Source organism: Sceloporus undulatus, chromosome 2 (genome assembly GCF_019175285.1).
Source record: "Sceloporus undulatus isolate JIND9_A2432 ecotype Alabama chromosome 2, SceUnd_v1.1, whole genome shotgun sequence".
NCBI classification, from domain to species: domain Eukaryota; kingdom Metazoa; phylum Chordata; class Lepidosauria; order Squamata; family Phrynosomatidae; genus Sceloporus; species Sceloporus undulatus.
Genome location: NC_056523.1, coordinates 102,597,214 through 102,624,998, shown reverse-complemented (window position 1 = coordinate 102,624,998; position 27,785 = coordinate 102,597,214). Strand labels below are relative to the sequence as shown.

The following is a 27,785-nucleotide window of genomic DNA, read 5'->3' as shown; positions in this document are numbered from 1 at the left end:
TTGCCAGATGCAATTCTAGCATGTGTAAGTGCTTTTCGCACATGAAACTGGGTGGTGACCTTAGTCTATAAGGTAACAAATCATGCTAGAAAGTCTTGCATACAAAGTCTATATGCTGAACACAGAGCTGAGAATGGAACACAGCAAGATAAATATATTTTATGTTAATGATACATTTTTACTTTTATCTCATTTTTTTAAAAAAAAATTAAACTATGTTCTGTTTAGCAATGTAGGGAATCCTGCTTAGAATTCAGGAAGAACAAAATTAAAATGCTAATCATTGAGAAAGCAAGCAACGATAATGAGAATATCTGAAGGGTCACATACCAAGTACAAATGCAGCCACATAATTAGAGATTTGCCCCATTCCAACGATGAGAAAGAGGATGGAAAACATCTCCCAGCTTGATGAGAAGACCTGGAGGAAGCCAAAGCCAGCCTGGACTCCCATGGTTACAAACAGCACGTTCTTTCTACCAAATCTAACATCAGACAAAGATTAAAAAAATAAATCAGAAAACTATTAAACAGAATTTATAGACATTAAAAACATAGATACTCATTAGTGAATAAGAGCCAGCGTAGTGTATTGGTTTGAGCTCAGATGATGACTTTGGAGGCCAAGGTTTGAATCCCTGCTTGGTCACGGAATCCCAGAGTGACCTTGGGCAAGTCACGCTCTCTCAGCCTCAGAGGAAGGCAATGGTAAATCCCCTCTAAACAAATCTTGCCAAGAAGATCCCATGATAAGCTCACCTTAGGATTGCTATAGCTACAGGGTCTCCACAAGTTGGATATAACTTGACGACACAAGAACAACAACAACAACAGCTATTAATGCATATATATTTCCCCCACAAATAGAGCCCCATTTTATATGCATGAAGAAAGTAGGGAAGCATTCCCACTTCTAAACTTCTTAAATAGAAGTTAGAGTAACAGTCTCCATTCATGACTGAAACATGCATGTTTATGAAGATTAATATCTCTGAATTTTCATCTTGTGTCTTGGTCAAATCTCCAGCATATTCCCTCTTAACCCTGTCTTCTCTCTTCATTATTTCTTACCAAACAGAAATAAATTAACAATACTAGTATTAATCTATATCCATAAGGATTATTGAAGGGAGGAAAGTGGTGAGACTGGACAGAGAAAGATACCAAATATATATTTTTAGTTCTTTGACTGGTGGACAAGGAGATTCTATGAGGGCCAATCATTTAGGAGCATGACACTGCTTTTCATCAGTTATTATTATTATTATTATTATTATTATTATTATTAAACTTTATTTCTATAGCGCTGTAATTATACACAGCGCTGTACAAAGTTTCCTCAACTAGTCCCTATTCAGCTATTAAGGGTGTTTGGCTGGGGAATCTTTGGCTCCCCAGCCATTGCTGAACCCCAGTTCTTATCAGGCATAGTCATCTTGGTTGACAGTGAGGAATGGTCAGAGAACAGCTCATCAACAGCTACAGAACTGATTTCTTCCCAACCCAGAATTACGCTCAGGCAATGAATAGATCAAGTTGCATTCACCCATTGAGCCTATACTGTTCTAGCTATTAGCACAATTTTAGAGGTGAAAGGCAGAGGAAGGGACTAAGCAAGCTTCTTCTCATTTCCTGAGCTGAAGGGAAGCTAGCAGCTGACTTTTCATCCTGAGCAGCCAATGGTTTTCACTTGCCCATGAGGGATTTTTATTGGCCAGCACAATCCTTAACCTACACCTATTTTTGTGGTCCTGTGTGGCAAGGACAAGAGAGGTCTCATTTTACAACCAACTACTCTTAGATGTGGGTTATAAATAGAAGATATTTCTTCCCTTCCAGACATTTCAAACAGTTCATGCTGCACATGGCAACAGACACAGTCACTGCCCATAGGCGTGAAAGTCTAAAGGATATATGGCAACATCAGAGGTAAGTGAGGTAAAGAGCATGGAGAAAACAGACACTCTGGAATTTATCACATGGGAGGAATTTCTCTTAATTTCAAATGAAAAGAAAGTGGGGCCAGAATGCATTCACGTGAATTCACTAGTTCAGCAAATTTACATGAATGCGAATTGCATTCGAACTGGCTTCCCATTGCCTAAAAATAACATGCCATTGCCCGAATTTGTATGTGGCAGTCTATCACGCAATAATGTTAAACCCCATGATTGCGTTCAGATTGCTATTGGATTATACTTCCAATTTCCCTTGTCTGATAAACTCTTCTGTAGGAATCTCTGGTTTAAACTCCTCCCGAGTCATTAAATTCAGTGGACTACCCTGGGCAAGTCAACATCTCTCTGAATATATTGTTTTACAAGATTGTTCCTCTGGATGCAACCCTTTTCTCCTAATACTTTAATCTATTTGAAAATGTAGTTTAAAAGGGTTTGCTAATGAGAAACAGTCAATATCATGGTTGACTGTTGCTATCTAGATTATTAGGTAGCTCTTGGGGACTTCTGAAAACATGCTTGCTATGCCAGTTTGTTAGAGATATACAACATACATCACTGCAGCAAATCCAAACAAAGAAAAAAAAAACAAACAGGAAAAACTAATGTCTTAGCAGATTTACTAAGCAGATACATAAGTATGTATAAAAGATGTAACACATTTACTATAGTTGTTTATGCTGGGGTTGCATAGTAATTATTAATAAATTGCAAAATGCATTTAATTTTAAGAGTGGTGTATTAAAACAGATGCAGAACTTTAATATATGCGCTTTACTTGTCTGAGAGTTGTCCAGATACGAAGGATCCAATCAGAACGCCCACAAAAAATAAAGAGGTAGTTAGGGGTGTTTTCCAGCTGTTCTCACAGACAAGATCCCACTGCAAGAGAAATTAGAGGTTTTAAATTGCATGCTATAAAAATACTCAATTCTCTCAAATAATCAAGGAATCATCTATTAGAGTGGACTCTTGGATAATCAAGCAAGGTTATCGATGAACCACAATTCAGTGTTTTGATCTAAAAGCCATTTCCCTAAATTCCTGCTCAGGCCAATAAAAAGAAAAATCCCATATCAGTGTCAACATTTTAGAGGTTTTCAAATGGAAGATGAACAATTCTAAAATAGACACAAGTAAACACAATGTCTACCTTCTTTGGTCTGGTACCTAGTACATTCACCAGAATAACAAGACGTAAATTGTTAATAGTGATCAATAACAGATAGTGCACTTCTGTACAAAACTACTCATACACAAGTCCCACTTAATTAAATAAGGCTTTCAGCTAAATGGGTATAAGACTGCGGCCTAAACATATAAAAAGTGTCCTATTCCTGTAGCTTTTAGTATGTGCCCAGTGTGGCTATTAATATTCAAGTTGTCCACCACTGGTATAATTCTCTGAGTCATCAATATCTAATCAGATTATACTTCTTAAAAACATAGCAACACAGCGATGTATCCAAAACATTTTTCATATGTATAAACTTCATTTTCCAAGGCTACTACCATGATGTCTTCTAGAAACAGCCCTGGAAAACCAAGAGCTGTGAAACTAAATGAGATGCATCTTGTAAATTGACAGCCAATTAATGCAGATTAAATATTCAGAATGTTTCAATTAATTAATGCACAGTTTGCCACTCCAGCTACACAGGTGCAAGTTTTCCAGAGAGGCTATGGTCAAAGTTATCACAGAGTGGGATGTGTTACATTTTGTTTGGACTGGAAAGTTACAGAAGCAATATGTCAGATGAGTGGTCTAACCTACAGGGATTCTTATAGAGAAGACTTGTTTCTCAGATTACAGAGCTGGCAGTTTCAGAGTAAGAGAACATGGTCTTGATATCAACAATCTATTCTATACTACACAAGGACAAACTGTTACATGTATCAAATAAAGGCTGCTTCAAAAGACTGGGGAATGCCAGTGCCATGGGGCCTGGAACCACTTTTTTGACCATAGGATCCTAGGTGGGTTTCACAGACCTCTAAATTGCAATATTGCAGTGGCTGGAAGTACATTTCTGTCTTTGGGGGAAAAAGGTAATTTTAAAAAAATGTTAAATAGCAGAGAGGGACTTTGCAAACTTTTAAAAATGTGAATGGTTTCTAAAAGCTTCCAGAATAAAAATGAGAATAAAAATTTGAGAATAAAAATTGTGAGTATTCTTACAGTGGGGTGGGTCACCAACAGCCAAACTGAGGACCCAAAGGTTGGTTTTGAAGCTTTTGACCCTTCCAAACTCCTGGTACTGGCCCTTTTTTTAGCCAAAATAAGGTTGATTTGTCTTTCCTGGAAGCTTCTAGAAACCATTTGCATTTATAGAAGTTTGCAAAGTTTCAAATTTGGGACCCTACTTTAAGCTTTGTGATCTTTGCCGGGACTTAGCTGGCAGACTGGAGCTTCATTGCTGTTCCTGCTTTCTTTTATCAAACAAGTTGAGAAGAGGTAGCAGTTCAAGTTCAGGTTCATCTTTTACAGTCACAGACCAGCACAGGTAAAAACAGGGTACAGAATATAAGAGGGTAATAGTAAAAACAAAGTAAGAACACAGATTAAAAACAGTATTTAAAATATCCTTTTAAAACCCAGCGTGGCGGGGCAAGATTAATACTAGCCTAGTGCGGTGGTCATTGCTTGATGGATTTAATACACAGATGCATAGAATCTGGCAACGCTATGTGTTATATCTGAATTGATGTCTGAAAGCAGCAAAGAAGTGTAAAATTGACTGGTATGTCCTTGATGTTTATACATTAGAGGTAAGATACGGTTGAGGTGGATGAGCACTGGAGTAGTGCATGCTCTGCTATCTCTATTTCACTAGAGTCACAGAGGCACAGTCTGTCTGACAAGGAGATTTTCTTGTATCAGCCTTCAAGAAAGGCTGAAGGACCCTGCTTAAGCTTTATGACCTTTGCTGGGACTTAGCTGACAGGTTGGAACTGCATTGCTGCTCCTGCTTTCTATTATCAGACAAGCTGAGTGAAGAGGTAGCAGAAGGAACAATGTGTGTGTTGGGGGGGGGGGGGGGGGGACACCAAGCTGTGGGGGAATCATAGAGTTGGAAGAGACTGCAAGGCCATCCAATCCAACTCCCTGCCCTGCAGGAAATCTTAGTTAAACATCCCTGACAGATGGCCATCCAGCCTCTGTTTCAAGACCTCCAAGGAGGGAAGACATGTCTCTGGGGAAGGAGGAGGAGGAGTATCTGGGGCTGATTCTTGGAAGGGGTCCTTTGTCTTGGAGTGGCTCCTGTAGTTAAAATCTCTCCCTTTGCACATCCATGCCAGTCTCCAGTCCAGAGCAAGTGGACTCTGTGAACCTCCAGCACACACACACCAGCTATACCCCTCTTTGCCCCAATGAAGGATTGAGAGTCCTTCCTTGCCAGGATGAACTTTCTCCCTTTGCACATGTTCATCTTGGGAGAAGCAACCAAATAGCTGGCAAATCAGTGAGAAAGCTCTTGTATGCAATGGATTTTACTGAAAGGGCAGCATGGGAGAAAGGCTTCTCAGTTACTGGTCATCCACTTGCCGGTATGCTGCTCCCAGGGTGATCAGCTGCAAAGGCAGCAGTGAGCGATTAGCCAGTCAAACAGTGACCAAAGAACCTCTTGCCCAAGCTGATCTTTGGTACAAGACCAGCACAGGCAAGAAGCTTCTCAGTTGCTGCTCAGGGGCTGTTCCCTTGGTGATTGGGTACAAAGGGACCTAGATTGTTTGTTTTGAATTTGCACTTATAACAGTAGACCTAATATCAAGAAATACACATGGGGGGAGCACTAGGGCTGTCACCCCAGAGGAAAGGGTTCAGTAGCCAGAAAAGGTTTAGGGACCAGTGCTCTAAAATGTGGCCGGGGGGGGGGGGTGGGGGCACCAACAGTATCAGTGTCTCTTTGGTATGTTATGGGAAATTATTAGCTCAAAAGGAGGCCTAAGAGAGGTGAATAGCTTAATGATATTTTTCACCTATGTATACCAGTACTAACTGCAGAGCAACTCTGGTTTAAATGAATACAGTTTTATTTAGAAATGTGCAAAGGTGTAAAGGTGTACACCCAACGTACAAACCACTACACTATGTTGGCTCCTTAATTTTAAAATAGTGCCCCACTTTTTTTTTTTAAGTGCACAAAACCTACATTTTCCTGATTAAATATTGACTAGAGACTGTGAATTTTTGTTAATGGTGTTATCAATCTTTTCGAAAGCTGCTAATTTAAAATTATATTCTCGGTTCATATTTATTGATAAATAAAGGTTTGCATCCATTTTTAAATGCATGTCTTCATATGACATTAAAATACAAGAAGTTTCATTTGTCTTAACTTTGTACTTAAGCAGTAACTCTCCTTAGCCATTGAAGAAGAGATCATTGAAGAAGTGATCTGTTTCTTTCAGCAAGATCAAATACAGTCATCCAACATTTCTGTGTACTATGGAAGATATAAGGACTACAATAAAGTACAGGAACCTTGACTTTCACAAGGGTAGGCAGCCACTCAGCGCCTTCCCAGAGACCTTTGGTAATACAGTGGACCCTTGTTATTCGCTGGGGTCTGGTTTCAGGAACCCTCATGAATAACAAAATCTGTGTATGCTCAAGTCCCATTAAATACAATGGCATAGCAAAATGGTGTCCCTTATATAAAATGGAAAAATCAAGGTTTGATACTTGAAATTTATACTTTTAAAAAAATATTTTCAAGCCATGGATGCTCAAATCCATGTATAAAAAATCCGTGGATAAGGAGGGCTAACTGTACAAGCCCTTCAGTACTCACAAATAGCAAGGAGAAAGAACCTGAGCCGCTACTGACACCATCACACACTTTTTTTTCATTCAGTACGTCTTAGGGAAGGAGGCACAGAAATGCAATTCTAGTACAGTGTGCCATCGGTATCTGCTGGGGATTGTTTCTACAACCCCACCCCATCCCCCGGCTACCAAAATCCATGGATGCTCAAGTCCCATTATATATAATAGTGTAGTAAAATAGTCTCCCCTAATTAAAACTGCAAAATCGAGGTTTGCTTTTCAGAGGAAAATGCTTTTTGGAATATTTTCAAGCATAAATGGTGTGGATGCAGAATCCACAGATACAAAGGGCCAACGGTATTTCCAAATCTCACTCCCTGAGCAGAGAAACTGAGTGAATCTGGATATGAAAGTGAGTCTGCTTCAAAGCCAAACATTTTCCCTAGCTATCATAAAAGGCTAAATCTGAGGCAAAGGTCATCTTGACTAACTGGCAAAAGAAGGTAAGTCAGGCAGTCAAGCAGAAGACCAATTGGCAAGGCTATGCCAACAGATTAGAGTTGAACAAAGGTAAAATAGAAAGTAGGTGAAAGGCTACAAATGTTATACAATTACTACAGGAAATGTAAACACACCACATTTAAAAGTTCAGACATGCCAATTACATCCAACTACAAGGAGCAAAGGGAGATCAGCATTCTGCCAAACCCGTGGGCTCTTTGACATGACAGGTTCTTAGCTTTATAAAATCATTGCCTTTCCAACATAAATGGCAACTAAAACTGTAATGAACTTTCAACACATAACTGATGTTTTGCTGTGTATTCTCTTCTGCTCAAACCAGTGGGAAGGGGCATACATTTTGGCATTATTCCTAGACAAATGGCAGAAATGTACTTCCCTTTCTGGCCAAACCATCCCCCTCCCCATTCCAAAACACATGACAGCACATTTGGGCATTGAACATGGCTTTACTTAACATGGCAATCTCTTGCATATTTCAAAGGCTAATTGCATAACCAAACTCTTTGGGTTTCACATTGAACATGGGTTCACATAGCTATGCATATTGAACATGTCAAAGTGGTTTCACAAGAAGTGGATTTGCCCTCGGGTTCAACTGTACTTCTCAGAAGTGTGTACTTGGTCAAGGGACTGTGGTTTTTCTTCACTGTGCATGAGTTTGTAAAAATCACCTCCGCCTTGGCACGCTCCCCCTCCGCGCACTCCAGCGGCAGACAGGCAGCCACCTCCGCCTCCTCCTCTGCCTCTATAGCAGGGGCGAGTGTGCGCCGCCACCGGCCGGGGCCACCCACCTCCTCTTCCGCCTCCGCCTTGCGTGTTTCTGCGCGACCGCACTGGGCGCTTGCCTTGGCCCCGGCCGGCGGCAGCACACACTTGCCTCTGCTTGTGCGCCTGCGCGCGGGGCTATAGAGGCAACTCGGGCAGGCCCTCCGCCTCCTCCTCCTCTGCCTCCGCCCAAGCTGCCTGCCGGCGGGGGCCAATGCAAGCACCCAGTGCGGTCATGCAGAAGCGGCCATAAGCAGGGCGCACGCGGGGGCGGAGGAGGAGGCGGAGGCGGAAGTGAATGGCCGTCCGGCTGCATGAGCAGCTGCGGCCATACACAGGGCACGCGCAGGGGCAGAGGAGGCGGAGGAGGTGGGTGGCTGCAGGCGTGGCAGTCCTGCTTTTGGCGGGAAACCGGACCGGGATTGGGCCATGACCGCCAAAAGCGGGATTGCCCCACCTGCAGGCGGGATATGGCATCCCTAATCATATCCCATGTTCCAAGGCCAAGCTGTTAGCAGTGAAAATAGATTCTGGGACTGGAATCTGTTGAAACCATGTTTGAATTCAGCTGTAACTACAAATTGAAACTCAATCCAGAAAGACAGAGGTGCTCCTGGTCAGTTGTAAGGCAGATGAAGGAATAGAGACTTTGCCTATGCTGGAAAGGGTTACACTCCCCTGAAATCTCAGGCTCACAGCTTGGGTGTGCTCCTGGGCTCAACTCTGGGCCTGGATGCCCAGGTTTCAGCAATGGCCAGAAGTGCATTTGCCCAGCTGAAACTTGTGTGCCAGCTACTCGTTTCTTGAGATGTCATATCTGCCTATGGTGACACATGCCTTGATTACATCCTGCTTGGACTACTGTAACTAACGCTATGTGGTGCTGCCATTGGAAACTGTTTAGAAACTCCAGGGATGCAGTTAGAATGCGGACTAGGGCGAGTTACAAGGAGCATATAGTAAAATGGTGCCCCTTATATAAAATGGCAAAATCAAGGTTTCTTATTTGGAATTTATACTTTCTGGGATGTTTTCAAGCCGTGGTTGCTTGAATCCGTGGATACGGAGGGACAAGTGTATTTGTGAGCTTGAGCCTCTTTGAAATTAGTTTTTTCTTCGGTTTTGCACAACTTGTTACAACTTTACTGGTATAATCTTATGTGGGCTTATTGAGATCCTAAGTAGACAGCCAAACATGTGCTATCTGCCCCAGGTCAATCCTTGGGCAGGCATCGTGACAAGCAGGTGTTTACACACTTGCCTGCTGCAGCACCATGCACCCTGCTGCAGTGCCATGCACTGTTGCATGCCCTGTACCTGCCTCTTCCATCATGTCTGCTGAGAAGACCCTTGTTGTAGACTGTAAGGGCAGAAAGAAGGTGCCTAGGTACACCCATATGGCCAGGCACCCTCATCCAATGTTACAGGCTGTGATGGGGTATTTTGAGCAGATGTGATGGCACAGGCAAATACATGACGCACAAAGCCATCAGGTCTGCTGGATGTCATTGCAGAGTTTCCTAGAAACTTTGTTGCAAACAGCTGTGTTTTTTTTAAACTGGCTTAAGGCCCCTTTGGGCCAAGGTCAGACCAGATCCACATCTACTCTGCCTGATCCCAGCCCAGGGCTAGTGGCCTGCATCATCCAGAGAGGATGATGTGAGGCCAGGGGGAGCATGGACTTTTTGGCCCATGCATACAGGCCCCATTCTGTTTAGTCACATATTAGTTCTTGATACGTTACTACAGGATTTCAGACTTAGATATGCTGCCTTCTCTTATCAAAACAATTGTTTTAGGCTGCAATCTTGTGCACACCTACCAGGGATGATGCTCCACTAAACAGAATGGAATTTAGTTCTCAGTATTGGATCAATTTATATTGGCGGGATACACACCGCCATATAGTACGTATTGTATATTTACTAGGGTTAGGAAGGGGCGGTGCTTCCGCACCCCCCTAACCCTAGTACATATACAATACGTACAAGATGGCGGCGCCCCTTCCACATGGGCACCGCCATCTTTACGTACTGGACGCATAGCGTCCAGATGTGTCGCGGCGTCTATGACGCTGCGAATGCGCCTGCGGCGCCTCGCAACGTCATAGAGGCGCCGCAGAAAGAAGCTCAGAAATGGAGCTTCTTTTTTGCTCCGCGCAGGAGCCGCGCGGTTTGGCTGCTGCGGCTCCCGCGCGGAGCAAATGGCGCCGGCGGGGGAGCGCCGCAAAGCAGCGGTTTGTATCCCGCCATTAATTCATTTATTGTGTTATTTTAGTCCTGCATTAGAAATATAGATGCTCATTCTATGAATTCTTATAGTAATTCACATGATCAGGATTTAGATGTTGCCATTTCATGAAATATTACAGATGAAAATATGAATAGCACATAGTCATAGCTAATCAGAAGATTTGGGGAAATTCCATATGCTGAAGGCTTTTTAAAGATATGAGTATCAGTTCCCTGATACATTGTGTTAAAGGGAACTAACACACAATAACTTCATCCTTACAAAGGCTTGCCTCACCCTATATATACTTCCCTGCCTTGAAGCATTGTGCCCTTTGTCCCAGTTTTTCAACAATTTACTTACATGAAATGGTAGCTGTAAAAGAACAATAAAATGTAGCAAGATAAGAAACCTGTGTCATCAACTCTGACTTAATGCAGATTAAAAGTAACTGATAAAAATAAATAAAACTATACCAGCTTCCAAGGAGATATGTTATGTAAAACTTCATTTCATGAAAAGGTGCTGTAGGGTCAAGGATTTTCAGAGAGGGCTATGCATTCCTTTAAAAGCATCTGAGGAAATAAACTGAAGTCTATGAAGCTCATGCTGCCAACTTCTTTCTTTCAGTTAGTCTCAAAGGTAATACAAGATCTCTCTCCAAATTGATTCTAACACAGCTATACTTTGTATTCTGGTATAGCTTAGCTTTTTTTCTGGCTTGTCATGCAGCCTTCACAAGACATCATCATCTTGTTTATATGCCAAAATTAAGTTGTTCTTGATGTCTGTTGTTGCTGTGTGTCTTCACGTCATTTCCAACTTATGCTGACCTTAAGGCAAACCTATCATGGGGTTTTCCTAGCAAGATTTGTACAGAGGAGGTTTGCTGAGGCTGAGAGCATGTGACTTGCCCAAGGTCATCCAGTGGGTTTCACGGCGAATCTGGGAATTGAACACTGGTCTCCAGAGTCATAGTCTAATGCTCAAACCACTACACCATTCTGGCTTTCTTTTTGTCCTAATGCTTTCTTTAACAACAATAAAAAAACTGTTTGCATTCCCTCTGTATTTTATGGGCACTAGTTGCCTGTAGAATTTTATATTTTTGAGGCATGTGGTTTTTGCTCACATCCCCTTGGTTTCAGTTGGGGAAGAAATGTACACTATAGTATCATGTCCTCCACTTTATTTGTTTGTGCTTTTAAATCGGGGGTGAGCAGGGTGGGGATCAAAGAGATAGCCAGATGCAAAGGAAGACACACTTCCATAAACTGCAAGTCTGGACACAGCCACTGAAAAACTCCTTTGATCTGTAATAACAATAATATTAATAATAATTCCACCTTTCCTCAAGGCTTCAGGCAGGGCACAGCATGTTAAAATAGAAAACACAATTAAAAACACATAAACCCACAGTTAAAAAACAATACTATAAACCCATTAAAATGCACCCATAAGAGTAAAATAAAAAAGTCACAATTTACAATTGACTGCATAGGCCTGCCAGAAGAGATATGTCTTTAATGCTGTTTTGAATGCAGTCAGCATTTTTAGCTGTTGTACCTCTTCTGGCAGGCCATTCCACAGTCTGGGGGCAGGAGACAAAAAGGTTCTCTGGGAAACTGTTGCCAGTCTAGTCCTGGCCAGTTGGAGCAAACATTTCCCAGAGGACCTGAGTGTACAGGGCAGAAAGCGATCCCATAGGTAAACCTGGACCCAACCCACTCCCTTCAAACAGTGCAGGCACTTGGAAGGATATCATTGTGTGAGTAGGCTTGTGTTGATGAAAGCTTGGAGTTTCAGCTGCCCAGGTCCAAGTCATTTAGCACAAAAGCAAGTCCTAACAACATTCTGGTCTGTACCTGTAAGCACACCAGGAGCCCACACAGTTACTTAAGCACTAGAAAGATATTCCCCTATCACCTTGGTCCACATTAGCAACCAAGCAGTTGCATTTTTAATTAAATGTAGTTTCTCAATAGTCATTAAATGTAAGCCCATATACAGTATTGTGTTTAGGAGTAACTGAATCTGTAATGGATAACAGAGAGAATGGATAACTTTGACCAAACTACCTTGCTCCAGGATAGATTGTAAACTATTCTCAGCTAGTGAAATCTACTCTTTGCTGCAGAGGTCCCCTGAGCCACAGATAACAAAGCTAAATTTAGCACTACTCTGAAAATGCTTATTTGTTCCTCTGAGCTTAACAGAAAGAATCTTTCAGGTATCTCCCAGTAATATCTTCTGAAATTGGCCAGTCAGGCAGGAGTGAAGGCCTCAAAGAGATGGTCCAAAAGGGCTGCCATCAGGCCAATCTGGGGGCGGAAGGTACACATGATGCATGCTCCCCGGTCGCTCAGAAGCTGTGCCAAGGCCACTAAATGTGACACAAAACTGGCGACGAAGGGAGTGGTTTCTTGCTGCTCCTTTTTGTGGCCAATTCAGGACTGGGGTAGCAGGTGCCCTCGGAACCGCAGCGTCAGGTTGCTGTGGTCCCAGTGATAGCGGCCTCTGGCCACTCCTTCTGCCTCATCTACTTCGCTCCCACAATAATCATAATACAGTGCCTCTAGTTCCTATACCAGAAACCAATCCCAAAAATTACTGTACAATACTATAATTGCTGGTATTAACCATCTGCAAAAGTTCAAAACAATTAATAGAGTTGCACATTCCTGGCGCAGGTGATCAACCAAGATAGCTTTAGTAACAAAACAAAACCTGAAATCAGATTATGTCTACAGATAGTGTAATCAATGCCTGAAGCTATAGGGTACCCACCCATTCAAACAACTTGCTCAAGAAGGGAATACGTGTGACACATGAACAAATATTTCTTTCAGATCCAAGGACAACTCTTCAGGAGTAACCTCATAATCCTATCCTTCAAAGCCCTGTGGCCACCCTGTTTTGAAAGGAGGTATTCACTTCTTCTTGGAACCAGTCAGCCACTCAATCCCTTTCTAATGTTATGAATAAGAAAAGCAAGCATACAGCTCACATTTCATTAAGTACTTTGTCCATTTCCACAAATTCCATCAACTATTAAAAAGTTACAAGGAGGATGGTGCTCTCTCTCTCTCTCTCTCTCTCTCACACACACACACACACACAGAGTTAAATGTCCGATATTTCAGATTGTATTTAGGAGTGAGGTCTTGAGCCTGAAAAAGCCAAGGACTACTGTTTAATAATTCAGTAGGAATTAATCAAAATGTTATGTATAAAGCTGTAAACTCTAGAGCTAAATATATGTTGTTGCCAGCTTGGATTTCAACAATTTTCAAACAAGTAGTAGTGTTGCTGCAGTCTTGCAGCAGACTGCATCCAAAGACGTGGGTTTCTATTCATTAAAGCTCATGCAAATTTTTTTTAAAACCAATACAGTTACTCTTAAAGGTGCTGCCACATCCCTCCCCCCTTCCTTCTTTTTAAATTTTAAATAATACTTTAGTAAACTTTTTTAAAGAACAAGCATGCTGCCTTTGGATCAGAACTATCCAGTTTGCATATCATCTCATTAAAATCTATCAGTATGAACTGCATACTATGTACTTTACAGTGAATTACAAGAATGATTAGTTCACAAACATAACAGTTCCTGAGCCAGATTCCATCCAGGCAATTTCAGAACTTGCTGTGTTCAGTATGATTATTGCACATACTTGCCTGAAACCAGAGAAGCAAAGGGTGAGCAAGGTTCAAGCATTTTGACTACATGATCTTTCTTTCTTTTTTTCTTTTCTTTTCTTTTTAACCTGTTCACAATTAATGGATCTCAGTCAGCAATACAGGTTCCAAACATCCTTAGGACTGTGAAAGCATCTCCATGTACTGCAACACCATTTAAAAGCATGATGGACTGTGCAGGAGAACAGCAACAAACTTTGTTTAATCAGTTCAAATCTCCCTTGAAAGAAGCATGAATGGAAGGAAGTAGATTTCAAAGGGCTGAAAACAGGATATGAAAAATGTCCTGTGTCAGCATCAACAACAAAATAACTTCAAAGGGATTTTTAGAGTAAAGTATTGACCTTGGACAAGTCACACGCTCTCAGCCTGAGGGGAAAGCAATGCCAAACCTACTCTGATCAAAGTATTGCCGAGAAAACCCCATGATAGGCTTGCCTTAGGGATACCATAAGTCAGAACCAACTTGAAAGCACACAACACATGAATACTACACTTTTAATTGCTCAAAAGACAAGGCAGGCTTCTTAACCACAAAAGTTCCAGATCTCCTTTGGGGAACTTCTCCTTATCTTTGCTGAACCTAATTTAACCGGTTCTGAATTTGACAAATGACAGTGTGAGAACAGGGTACCAGAAGTGTACATCATTAATGTGTTCAGGCTCATAAACCCTTTTCATTGAGTTTTGAATTACAATAATTGTGTCTACAGAATCATATTGCATAAAATTAGCAGATGAGAGTTTTGAATGACACAGCTTTAGAAATAGCACTAAAAACAGCAACAACATACCTATCAATATCCAAATGAGATTTATGAATTCTGGTTCTGGACACACTTCCAGCCCAAGAGTCTAAATTCCTCTAATACAACTTCTCAAACACATTTTACATTCTGTTCTTTATATCTAGTCTGTAACATGTAGCTTCATTGATACTTCTGTTATACTCTTAGGCCAGCAGCTTATTCAAATCTCTTTCTCCTGTTCTGTCATACCTCTCCTTTTTACTACTTATTCAATTATGCATGCCTTATTGCAGGGGTAGGCAACCTTTTTGAGCCGGGGGCCGGGTTGCTGTCCCTCAGACAACTGGGGGGCTGAAGCCAAAAAATAAATAATTAAATAATTTAAAAAAAAATTAAATATATAAATAAACCAGGACAAATGTAGGACAACATTTTCAAATGGAAGAACCTTTTTTTAAAAAAAAGTGGAGGACACGTGAAAAAAATTGCTGCTTTTTAAAAAAATGTTAATATAAATGCATGGTTCTGAGGCTTCTATATGCCCCAAAGGCCCCTGGTGCAATCGGCGGCAGGACCAGGCTGGGGGCCGGTCCCAAGGCCTTGCCGGGCCGCATCGGCCCACGGCCGCAGGTTGCCTACCCCTGCCTTATTGCATCCTATGATAAAAAAAATGAATACACCTTCAGGATCTGCTTTAACTCGCATTTGAAGTTGTCCTAATTTGAATCTTCTCATCTCGTTCCCCCTTCCCAACACTTAAATCCTAGCGCCTAATCAACAAGAAAAACCTTGGTGCATCTATGCTAGATAAATATTGCAGTTTTACACCACTTCAAGCACCATAGCTCCATCCATGGAATCCTGGGATTTGTAGTGTTACAAGTTCTTTACCTCTTTGCCAAAAAAATGCTGAGGTCTCACAAAACTAAAATTCCAGGACTCTCTGTAAAATGGAGGCAAGACAGTTAAAGTCATTTCATTATTTCTACAGTGTAGAAGAACCCTTGAGTTTTGCATGTTTGGTCTGGATCAGATGGAGCAAGCATGGCCAATAGTAGAAGTTGTAGTCCAAAGCTTCTTGAGGGTGCCATGCCAAGGAATGTTATCTGAACTGAATATTTTTCTCTTCGTAAAGCAGTTGTTCTACTATAGCAGCTATATAGTAGTCAAATTATTGTAAGTAGAAAGGGTAAGAAGGCTTGGTAAATAAATGTTTCTATACTGCAGCAGATAAATGAACTAGGACATTGGACCTTTGTTCCATTCCATCGGCAAAAAGTTCAAATGCAGGTCACTCTAGTCTACCTTTGGAACTATTACCTATTGTAATTGTTAAGCATGTAGGTCTCATACATCCAGCCATACTATGGACTATGTAAATGGTTGGCATGTGTTTAAGTAAATACTGTAATAAGTAACATAGCATGTTAAACTGCTGACTGAAAGTGCTCCACATTTTGGTTACATCATTGCAAACACCTTAGAGTAAAACTGACATCCCCATAGCAGGTAGAAAAATTTGAATGACTTGTTTCAGTATTTAATGGGGGAAATACAGTTTAAAAAAGATTGTCTGATCCCATATACTTCTGCCTGGACCTGAAGTTCAGGAGTCTATTCTGGTGGTCTCCAAAAAACAAAACAAAAGATGACAACTAAAGGCAGGACATTTCATGGTGGTACCTCAATTGTAAAATATCCTTCCCAGAGAACTTGCCTGGCACTATGTTGCACACTTTTCAACACCCTATGAAGATCTTTTCCTTTTCCCAAGCTTTTTCTTTTTAAAAACATGCCCTTTGCCTTTTGATATGAGCATAAGGCTGCAATGTATACCAATGATAATTTAACTTATTCTTAACTTCAAATTTTATGGTTTTAGTTTTGTATTCCACATAGAAACAAATTGATAATTGGGCAATATAAAATGCTGTACGAAAATTCAGTGGCGTTAACTCCTACGCCCATTTCAGAAAGGATAAACAAACTTCAAGCGGAAAGAACTAGTCAGAATTTTTTTGCACTAAATCAGCAAACTGATATAAAGAGAAGTCCACAGATTTTTTATAACCGTATTCAAGCATCCACGGTTGAAAATGTTCAAAAAAAGTATACATTTCAAATATCAAACCTTGATTTCCCATTTTTATAAGGGACACCATTTTGCTATGTCAATCTATTTAATGGGACTTGAATCCACGGATTTTGTTATCCACGGATCTTGGAACCAAATCCCAGCGTATAACAGGGTCCACTGTACTGTATTACCTCATAAATTAGAAAGAAATAGAGTTGAAACAGATCAGCACTTAAGCTGGCTTTGGGGTGGCATGGGGTGTGTGGCATTCAGTGATGCAGCCCCAACGCCACTCCCAAGCCACGTGACATTGCCCAACCATCCAGACACCGAGGAGCGTTGTGTTGCTCCAGTGACAAGCATTTACATGCTGGCGAGCATTGAAAAGTGCTTCTGTGGCAGACAAGGTTCCTTTTTTTCCAGCCCAAAAAGGATTGGCATTTTGCGCTTCTTTCTGGGTCAGAAAAATGCCAAATTGAGGCTGCGGCATGTGGTTGCTACAGCCCGATCTGGTGGTCAAAGGGTGGTGTCAAACCACACTTTAGGGCTGTCTGTACAGTCCATAGACTCCAAAAACTTAGCAAAGGTGTGGAATTTTGGTGGCCTTCCAGAAAGAATGGGCCAGTTAGGCCTTCGTTTTTTCAGAAGGGCTCTTCTCTGATGAAATGGAATAAATAACCATTCATTCTATGAAAAAATGCACAGCCTAAATGGCAATACTAATTTTAAATAAGGTAGCAAGGATGATCACATTCAAAGATGTTTCTCTGAGAGATTAATGCTGCCATTATAGCATAAAGGTATAAAAAGTCCTTTTCTTCTGCCATTCTCATTCTATTTTCTTCTGAAACCCACAACCATACAATATCTATATCCAAGGACTGAAAGGTTAAAAAAAGGAAGGAAAGTACCTAAGGAAATCTCACCTTAAAAACTGGGCTGAACTTTGCCACTTTCTCATTCGTGCCCTTTAGTCATTTAGGTTTTGCCTCCTTACTACTTCAGCACAGAGTCACATAGGAAAACCACTCCCCATCCTCTATATATGAAGTTCCATATTTTGTATCACAGCAACAAATGAGATGGCACTAGTTTGCTCAGAGAGGCAATAGCAAAAGCACGGGTTAAAATGCTGGAGAGGCAGTCGGGATCAGGGCAGGGAGCTTATGAACACTGAAACCAGAAACGGCATAGGAACTTAGGATTTACTTTGTTCTCTGGAAAACAGGGTGGGTGGGTGTGGTGGGTGGTGGTGATGTTGAACAGCTCACCTGGGAATGAGGACAGCAGGAAAGATGCCAAACGGGGTGACTTCAGCTGACAATAGAGCAGGAACAGACTGGAGGGGGGTGAAAAAGGGGGCTGCTATGCCCCTCTCTAGCAAAGCCAGGCTGACTGGCAAGCCATCAGTCAGATTGCAAAGGGGTCTATCAGCACCTTTGAGACTCCATATATACTAGACTAAAGTTGATATCATGAATCAGTTGAAGGAAGGTTTGGGGCACGTTTGATATACCTGTGGATAAACTGGAGAAAACAATGCCAAAATGTATAAAATCCCACAGGAAACTGTTATGCTCACCTTAAAGGCTGTTTGATTTTTTTTGGGGGGGGGGTTGCTTCCAGGACAAATAACACTCTTCCTTTCGCCAGGTAATGGTTCCTTTTCATGAGGTAAAAGTAGTACAGTGGAGCCTTGTTGTACGCTGGGGATTGGCTCCAAGATCCCCGTGATAACAAAATCTGTGGATGCTCAAGTCCCATTAAATATAATGACAAGCTAAATGGTGTCCCTTATAAAAAATGGAAAATCAAGGTTTGATATTTGAATACTTTTTGGAACATTCACTGTGGATGCTTGAATCCATGTATAAGAAATCTATGTGTAAGAAGGGCCGGCTGTAGTTAATCATGGAGCTGTGAAATAGGTGGCTCAGGTTTTAGAGTAACTGAAAGAGGAAGTAGCAGAGAGATCTTATCATGCCTTTGAGACTGACTAAAGGCAGAAGCTGGAAAGAGAGAGGCTGCCTTCCTGAGATGGCTGGAGAAAGCAGGCTTTGCCGGGGAAGGCTCCTGCTGCCAGCCTCTCTCTTTCACTTCAGGGCTTGTCGCATGGGATGGATGGATGATCCTGTGCAGAAGCTGGGGTTAAACTGGAGAAAACCCACAGAAGCTGGTAGATTTTCAGACAAGGTGGGGTTTACACTAAGAGCCATGAGCATTAATGAGCCTTTTGACTACGGGAAGCAGACAAGGCCTGCTCCTTTTTGCTTCTGGAAAGTCCTGAAAGTGAAAGGAGTGGGCTTTTGTGCCTTTCCATTCTGGTTTTTGTCACGTTGTTGTTATTGCTTATTGATCGTGGCGTGTCTGAAAATCAACCCGCTTTTGCCGTTTCCCCTGGATTTTTAACCCCATTCCATGGGATCCACTGCGTGTGATAAGCCCCAGGTCCCAAAGGGGCTGCAAGGTCCCTTGGCCTCCTGGTTTTCCAGACGAAGAGGCAGGGCAGGGCAGGGCAGCTCCTTCCAGGAAAGGCAGAGTTTCCCTGCATTGGTCCCTTCGAGGGAGAAAGAGGCAGGACAGAAGTGGGCTGAGGAGTGCCATCAATGGACTCAAAGGCGGGACAGGGCTGGAATGAAGGACCAGGGCACTGGATGAAGGGCTGCAATGGGGGCCCGGGCTAAGGTCACGGTGCATGCAAGGGCCAGAGATAACCGCCGCGAAGGGACGGATAACAGAGGGAGGCTGCCTCAAGCCACGCTAAAACACTCCGGAAAGAGCACACTAGGATCCATGGGATCGGAGAGCTGGAAGGGGCCATGCAGGAGCTCTCCGTCAAGCATCCCAGGGACAGGTGGCCGTCCAGCTCTCTGCTGAAAAACTCCAAGCAGGGAGAACTCCTTAGTGATGCTGAGAAGGGAGGCCCTTCGGGGGGGGGGGGGTCAGGGGACCGGAGCTGGGTCTGCGACGAGAGAGTCCTGGGGGGGGGTCCTGTCCGCCCCCGAATGAATGAAGGAAGGAGAGGAGGGGAGGGAGGGAGGGAGGCCGTGGCGGCGGAACCTGGCTGACGATGGTGGCGAGGTAGGGGCTGGGCTGTACTCCCAGCCGTCGAGGCAGGGCTCGGTGGGGACGAGGCTGAGGTTGACGTCGGTCCCCGGGAGCAGGCGGCGGCGGAGAAGTTGCGCAGGCCCGAGGCGGAGCGGCGGCAGCGGTGGGGCCCCGTCCTGCCCCGGGCCGCTGCTCCTCGGGATGCTGGCCTCCCTCCAGGCGGCGCTCAGGTTGGCGCCCTCGGGGACCCGGCACCGGTGCTCGGGGACCCCCGCAGAAGACCGCCGACATCCCGTTGAACCCGTTCGGCGAGCTGCTGGCGCTCAGCAGGAAGAAGACCAGGGCCTGAACCGGCCCCACTCCCCCAGGAACGACGTCCACGAGTCCGTAGTCCCCCATGGCGCCCGGCGGAGAGGAGGAGAAGGCGCCGCCAGAGAGGCTGGGAACCCGCGGCGAGGGGGGCAGCAGCAGCAGCACGCAGCAGAGAGGAGGAGAGGAGGAGGCTGCCCCGCCGGGCCCTTGGAGCCGCCTCCGCTCCGCCTCCGAGGGGCAGGAGCAGGAGGGGGGCTCGGCCGCGGCAGCCATGCCCTCGGAGGCCCCGGCCCTGCCCCTTCAGTCCTCCTCCTCCTGGGGAGCAGCCGCCCGCCCGCCCGTCGCCCTTCCGCCCGGAGCGGGAGAAGGGCTCGGCCCCGCGTCCGTTATCGGCCGAAGCCGCCTGCCCTCGCGCCCGGTCCCCAGAAGAGGCGGCCGAGGGCCCTCTCTCTCCCTGAGGAGGAGGAGGCGTCCAGCGCCGGCCCCGGCTCCCAGACAAGGGAGGAGTCTAGACTTCGTAATCATCGTCTTTTATTATTTCATTTTAATGTTATTACTTCATCTATTTTAATATTTATTTTTCTTATTTATATTTACATTTCTTTTAATACTTTAAATTTATTTTATTGTCTCATTTTCATTTCCTGCTTATTTTCCCTTTCCCGCTTGTGTCGCCCTTCTCCCTCCGGGACACGAGAAGAAGAGCCCCCTCAAGAGGGAAGGAAGACCCCTCACCCCCAAGCGCCATGGTTTCACCTCAGAGCCTCTCTGGGCGCATAGAGCCACGTCTCGCACTGCCATAGAGCCAGTCCTCTAGCCTCTCAGTGCACGTTTAGTTCAGGTTGACCATGGAGTTGCACTGGAGGACCTAGCTATCCTAGAGAGGACATACTGATACAATCCATGAATAATCAAGACACAAATATGGGGATGAGTGTATTTTATTTTATTTTATTATTTTTATATTAATTTATTATTCATTTATATTTATATATATTATTTATTATTCATATATTGTTCATTTCAATTATATTTCGGTTTTATTTTTATTATTTCATTTTAATACATTATTTGATTTTATTATATTATTTATTCATTTTATTTATATTTACATTATTTTATTATTTATATATTATTTTATTATTTCATTTCATTTATAGTTTTATTTTATTTTAACTTTATTTACTCCTGTGCCGTCCGGTGCCGCTTCTCCCACAGAGGGACCCATGGCAGCTCACAGTAAAAAACACATAAAACATTTTTTAAAGACAGTTAAAATAAACTAATTAAAACACTCCACAAAGTTAAATGTAAACATACAACATAAAAAACCTTTTTTAACATATCCAGAGAGAGCCTGTGTGTGTTCCTCTCCCTTGTGTGTCTTGTGTGCCTTCGTGCCATTTCTCCTGGATGTTTCTTTGGCAGGCTTGTTCAGAGGGTGTTTTTTTGGCCATTGCCTTCCCCTGAGGCTGAAAGAGTGTGCTTGCCAAGCCAATGCCACTCTAAAATCACCTTTGAAGTTTATTTTTGTTGAGGACCTTTCACATCCATACAAAATATCCATATTTCATTCAGTATGATTGTGCAATACAATTATTGTTAATTCAAAGCCCAAGGAAAGGGTTTATGAGCCTCAACCATTAATGATGTATTTGCTGGTACCTTGCTCTCGCACTATCACTTGTCAAATCCAAGAACTGGTTAAATTAGGTTCAGAAAAGATGAGACATGTTCCCCAAAGGAGATCTGGAACAAGCCTGCCTGTCTTTTGAGCCATTAAAAAGTGCAGTATTCATGTGTTTAGTGCCTTCAAGTTGGTTCTGACTTACGGCAACCTAAGGCAAGCCTATCGTGGGGTTTTCTCGGCAATACTTTGATCAGAGGAGGTTTACCATTGCCTTCCCCTGATATACCTACCTAAAACCGAGATCAAAGTACTTTTTCTTTAAAAATCCAAGCTCTTTTCTTTTTCTTATTTCCTCCTTTTTTCTCTCTAGAAGGCCCCCAAATACACTCTGGGGGTTGCTTTTCTACATCGTGGGAGGCCTCCTGTCCCCACACTTGAAGTCAGTTTTGCACTTTAAAAAAATTGCCCCCAAGCCCAAAATTTCTACTGGGGGCATGGGTATTTCCCCATCACATTTTGTGGGTCCCCAGGTCAATTTAGGCCCAGGATTAGGTCTGGGGCGATTTGTGAGGTCTGCTCCCCATCAAGCATTTTGTGCACGCGATTCATCCAGCTCCTGGCGAGAGCCCTTCTGAAATCCCAACTATGGTCAAAGTGTCCCCTAACCTCCTGAGCAGTTTGTTGTGTGTGTGTATGTGTGTGTATGCATGATTGTTTTTTTCTACTCTTTAAAATTATTTTGTGGAATCAAATGTACCCTTCAAGGCCTCCTGGGGGCTAATGCACCCCTATACCTTTACATCGCCCACAAAGATTCTACTTAGAAGGGCCTCAAGGAGAGTGTTGCTGCAACATTTTTCTTTTTGCTCTCAAGGAAAGTGGCAGCCCCAGTACTGCTGTGCTATTTTTAGGTTGCTAAGAGGACATCAGAAGCAAGTCCCTAAAGAGACACTGTAGGGCAACACTAGTGTTGGCTTGCCTGTTAGGAGCCATACCAAATCCAATCCAAAAAAACTGTGCTTGCCCTCTCTGTGAATGTGTAGCAAAGCTCATGCTATAGGCCACAGCATCATGCATGTCATGACATTCATAGTCACAGCACATTGGCCCCAGCAAGCACCCTGTGGCTCCTCAAATCATAAAATGCATTGATTTATGGCTCACAGACACAAAGAGTATTAAGAATGCACTGGCTTCCAATCAGTTTAGCTACTCTGGTAATCAAAGTTGCTAGAATGTGGAAAGTGATGCTATCCTGACTAACATGCATTGGGTCTGCAAAGTTACCTGTAACATCTGGCTAAAGTCCAACAGCCAGTCAGCTAATCTGCAAGCTATCTGTAAACGTTACTTTTGTTCATGTAAATCTAGGCCTTAAACAAACCATGGGCATACTTTAAATGGGTTGCCCTATTGGCTTAATGGGGAACACACACACACAACACACACTCAATAAAGCTTCTAACGTTTAAAAAAGCAGAGACAGGAGCTTTAGCCCACAAATATGTATGTGTTTCATGACACTCTCACAATCCTTTACCATTGGCCATTGTGAAGGGGAATAATGGGAACTGTTGACCAAACCATAGGAGGAGCAAAGGGTTCTCCATCCACTTGGTTAGAAAACTGTAGCAATTTGGCAACGTCTTAAAGGGAATACAGTATCCTTCCTCAGCCTTCCCTGTGGGAGTTCTTGTTCCAGAATACTTGTAATATGTAACCAGTCTCCAGAAAAATACATTTGAAGTCTAGTCATTAAACTACCTGCTCTGACACGGAAGTGTCCTGGTTATGTCTGATTCCAAATAAACAACATAGCTGGCTTACCCAAGGGATAGTGGGCAGCAGGAAAGTTAGCCATTCCCCAGGCCAAATCTCTTGCAGACCAAAAGAGTGTTGCTACAATGTACAGTCTGTCTCTTGCATAGGTGATTATGGAACTGCGGTTGGCAGCCTGAGAGAGGGATGGATTCTAGTCTGGCTACCTAGAACTGTATTGTTTAGATGTGAGGTATATTTTTCTGAATCTGTGAACCGCTGTGATCTTATTGGAGACAGTATAGAAATAAAGATTTTTTAATTATTGTTGTGTGTGTTATTATTATTATTATTATTATTATTATTTTATTATTATTAGAAACCTGTTCTGCTGTTCACTGCTAGTAAAGCTGGACTTGGGACTTGCAGAACATCCTTAACTGATAAGCTGCTACTCATGAGAAGAAGGTATGGTCCAGTGGTTTGAGTGTTGGACTATGACTCTAAGACAGGGGTCTCCAACGTGTGCCCTTTAAGAGATTTTGGACTTCAGCTCCCAGAAGCCTAGCCATTTGGCCAATAGTCTGGGTTCTGGGAGCTGACATCCAAATATCTTAAAGGGCACGTTGGGACCACTGCTCTAGAGACAAGATGATTCGCCCTTGGCCAAAAACCACTAGGTGACCTCAGGTGAGTCATACATTCCGCCCCAGAAAACCCTATGACTAGTTAACCTTAGGGTCGCATAAATTGGAAATGACTTGAAGACACACATAATCATAAATGCATTGTAAATATAGAAGGCAAAATAATGGACCAACAAATTAGAAACTTCAATATATGCCCAAGCCCTAAGAAAGGAGACACCAGGGATTGCATAACCACAGGACATGGCATTAATCTCCCATGCAAGTGAAGTGATGCTCAAAATTCTACAACAAAGACCTTTACCATATATGGAGAAATGCCGCTGTCCAAGATGAATCAGGAAAGATGGAGCATGAGGGATCATCTTGCAAACAATGCTGGATAATGGAGTGAACCAAAGATTCCAGAAGAAAATCAGTCTCTGTGTTATAGATTATAGCAAAGCTTGATTGGGTAGATCATGAAAAACTGTGGATAGCTCTTTGTGATACAAGTGTGCCACAACATTTGATTACCTGAAGGTAACCTGTACTCAAGACAAGGGGTGCTATCGGACAGAAGATGAAAAAGAGAATTGTCAGACAAGGCTGCATTTTATCATCCTATCTTGTTTAATTAAGCATTGTTAATAAAGCAGGATTAGACTGAGAGGTATAAAAATTAGAAGAAGGAACATCAACAATTTAAGATTGCAGATGACACCATACTCTAGGAAAAATAGAACAACTGGGAAGACTTTCTGAAAGGTCAAAGACAAAAGGCAAAGGTGGTTTTTTCAGTGGCACATTAAGGGGGAAAATGAACCACAGATGATTTACATAATAAGGAAGAGTGAAATAGTTCATATTTTCCATGCTTTGGCTCAGTCCATTAAGCTAAGGGAGACGGCAGTCAAGTAATCTGAAGACAACAACTTGGAAGGGCTGATGTGAAGAACTGACAAGATCCTGAGTTGTACATTGAATACAATAGGTTAGGATTGTAGGATAATGGAGACTGTCCTACTTTGGCCATATCATGAGAAGACATGACTCCCTAACGAAAGACCATGATGTGTGGAAAGGTAGAATGCAGTAGGAAAAGAGGGTGGCTGTCTTACAGATGGATAGATTCAAAGAAGTTAGTCTGTATAATCCCTCAGAATGCATCTGAGGAAGTAGACTGAAGTCTACAAACGCTTGCTGCCAAATTCTTTCTTTCAGTTAGACTCAAAGGTGCTACAGGATCTCTTTACAAATGGATGACACAGTCAGGGAAGCCACAGCCCAGAGTTTGCATGACCGGAGCAGACTGCCGATAGGGAACTTTACATTCTCATTCATTGCGTGGTGCTCAAATCTTTTCAAACTGACTTGTGGTGACTAAGGTGAACTGATCACGGGATTTTCTTGTCAAGATTTGTTCATAGGATTTTTTGCCTTGCCTTCCTCAAAGAACTGAGAAAGTTGGCTTGCCCAAAGTCACCCAAGGAGTTTCCAGCTGAATAGGAATTTGAATCTGGTCTCCAAGTCATAGATAACTACACAACTGGTTCTCATTCACAGAGTCTTTAAACAACCTGACAGCAGTTAACAACAGCAGCAGTGCACTGAGTTGTTTGCAGCAGAAGCTAAAGTAATATTTCTGTTACTGCTTCCTGTTTCTGTGTGTTCTTGTCACAGTGGTTGTGGTTGAAAATATTTCTATACATTGATTGCTTACAAAAAGTGAGAGAAATCATGTGAGAATTTGAAAGCTTTATACAGAAGAGTCTGGTGTGCAAGTTTACAAGGCAATAGAATGAATGTCAACACAACGAAGAAAAAAAACAACCCAAGAACAAAGAGGAGGAAAAACAGATGCACACACAGAACACAACAATCTAAGAATGTCACACTGATGTTTTCTGGCATCACAACCCTCATCACACCAGGACAACTCACATGATTTGTCTGAAAAGCCTTGCACTCCCCCATGCTAGGATAATTTTCTCCCTCTTTGAAACGGATGGATGCTGTGTGGGAGTCTCAGTGGGTCTGCAGGGAACCATCAGAGTGGGGAAGGTCAAAGCCTTTACTTGATCAGGGTTTACGGTTCTGATGGAGGCACACAACTCACTGGACATAACAACTGCAGGCAATACTTTTTGTATTTCATGTTTTTGAAGTGCCCCAAATCACAGCTATGGTGACCTTTCTCTATAGTACAGCCAACTCTGCAGGGCGAGATTCCAGATGAGCTCTCATCAACATTATTACAGATCAAAGTTAGGACAACTGTGTAAGAGCATGGAGGGCAGGGACTGTTTGTTATGAGAAGAAAGAAAAAATTATGAGGCGTTAGTGTACGCTCTAAACTACACAGTTATAAAATCAGTGGGTTCTGAAAAGGCATGTTATATAATCAAAGGACTTTGATGTAAACTTTTTCATAAGATGTGTCAGGATTTTCCTCTGTAGTCAGAACAGGTGGAATAAGAGTACTGGCTGGAATGACACGTGAGCAATCTAGGAGCCACTATAGCCTGGCTGGAATTGCATTCCCAGTAGTTCTCACCCTTATGCTGGCTAGAAGTGCTTGGAGCTGCAGTTCAACAAAAATATGGAGTGCTGTGCAATTCTCACTCCTGCTTTTTTTTTTTTTAAATAAAGTTAATAAAACAATAAGGGAAACAGCATTAGTCCTGTGTGAGGATGTGTGGAGGTACCTCCTTCTGAATGTACCACCAATGCATTTACACTGTAAGAACATCTTAGGTGTTGCTACACCTGGGCTTATATCCAATGTGGCATCAGGAGTTTCTGCCCATCTTCTAAACGGCCTGCTGCTCCTATCTCCAGATGCCTTAAATGTTCTGAGGCTTCACCAAGTGTCCCAGCTTCCTGGGAAGCTCTTTTTAGAGTGGAAGGGGCGCAAGAGGGGAAGGGGCTACTTGTTTCCACTTGTGGTCACAGAAGTACTTCTGTAATAAAATGGTTGCATTTGACATTGGCCCAAGTATGTGGCACTCAAATCTAGACTTTCTGATTTGGGGAATGCATCCAAGTCAGTTTGCTGGTGCTTACACTGTGCTTTCGGTGCAGGTGAGGACCCACTATTTTGCCAGCTCTTATTGTTACCTTGCAATTGATTAATTGTGTTTAATCATGTTTTATTTGGGATTTTTAGGGTGCCTTATTCAGGATCATGGTTAGGGCTTTTATTCCAGAGTGGTACATCAAATTTATAAAATAACTATTTTAATTTGTGACATTGTGATGGTCTATCAAAGTAATTCCCTTCCATTTTGACCATAGCAACCACATGAGCACACCTCTGAGTTTTGGCTCTATTCCATTTACTAGTGCTTTCTCCTAAGTCAATAAGAACACCCTAGCTACAGTCAGCTGAACTGCTGTGGTAATAAACTTCACAGTGGGGATTCAGTAGTTTTTCTGACAACACCTGTTATAAAACAATACACCTAAGCAGATCTATTAGCTGAGAATATGCTGATGAATAACACATATCCTGGTGTTCTTCTAGTACTGAGTTCTACTTTAAATGACCAAAAGTGTTCTGCAGGATCCAATCAAGTATTCCTCCAGTATCCACTATGCTTTCCATAATGGCAAGTTCATTGCCTCCAAGAAGTGCA

At 42.7% G+C, this 27,785-nt stretch overlaps 1 protein-coding gene across 1 annotated transcript in view; it reads right to left on the bottom strand.

Moving 5' to 3' along the window:
* Nucleotides 1-27,785, bottom strand: part of LOC121922138 (solute carrier family 22 member 5-like) — a 58,427-nt gene that overhangs the window by 25,477 nt on the left and 5,165 nt on the right. The window contains exons 2-3 of the mRNA XM_042451138.1: nucleotides 2,737-2,840; nucleotides 331-485 (exon numbers count right to left, since the gene is read on the bottom strand). Of these exons, the coding sequence (XP_042307072.1) occupies nucleotides 331-485; nucleotides 2,737-2,840 (259 nt within the window). The remainder of the gene's footprint in view (nucleotides 1-330; nucleotides 486-2,736; nucleotides 2,841-27,785) is intronic.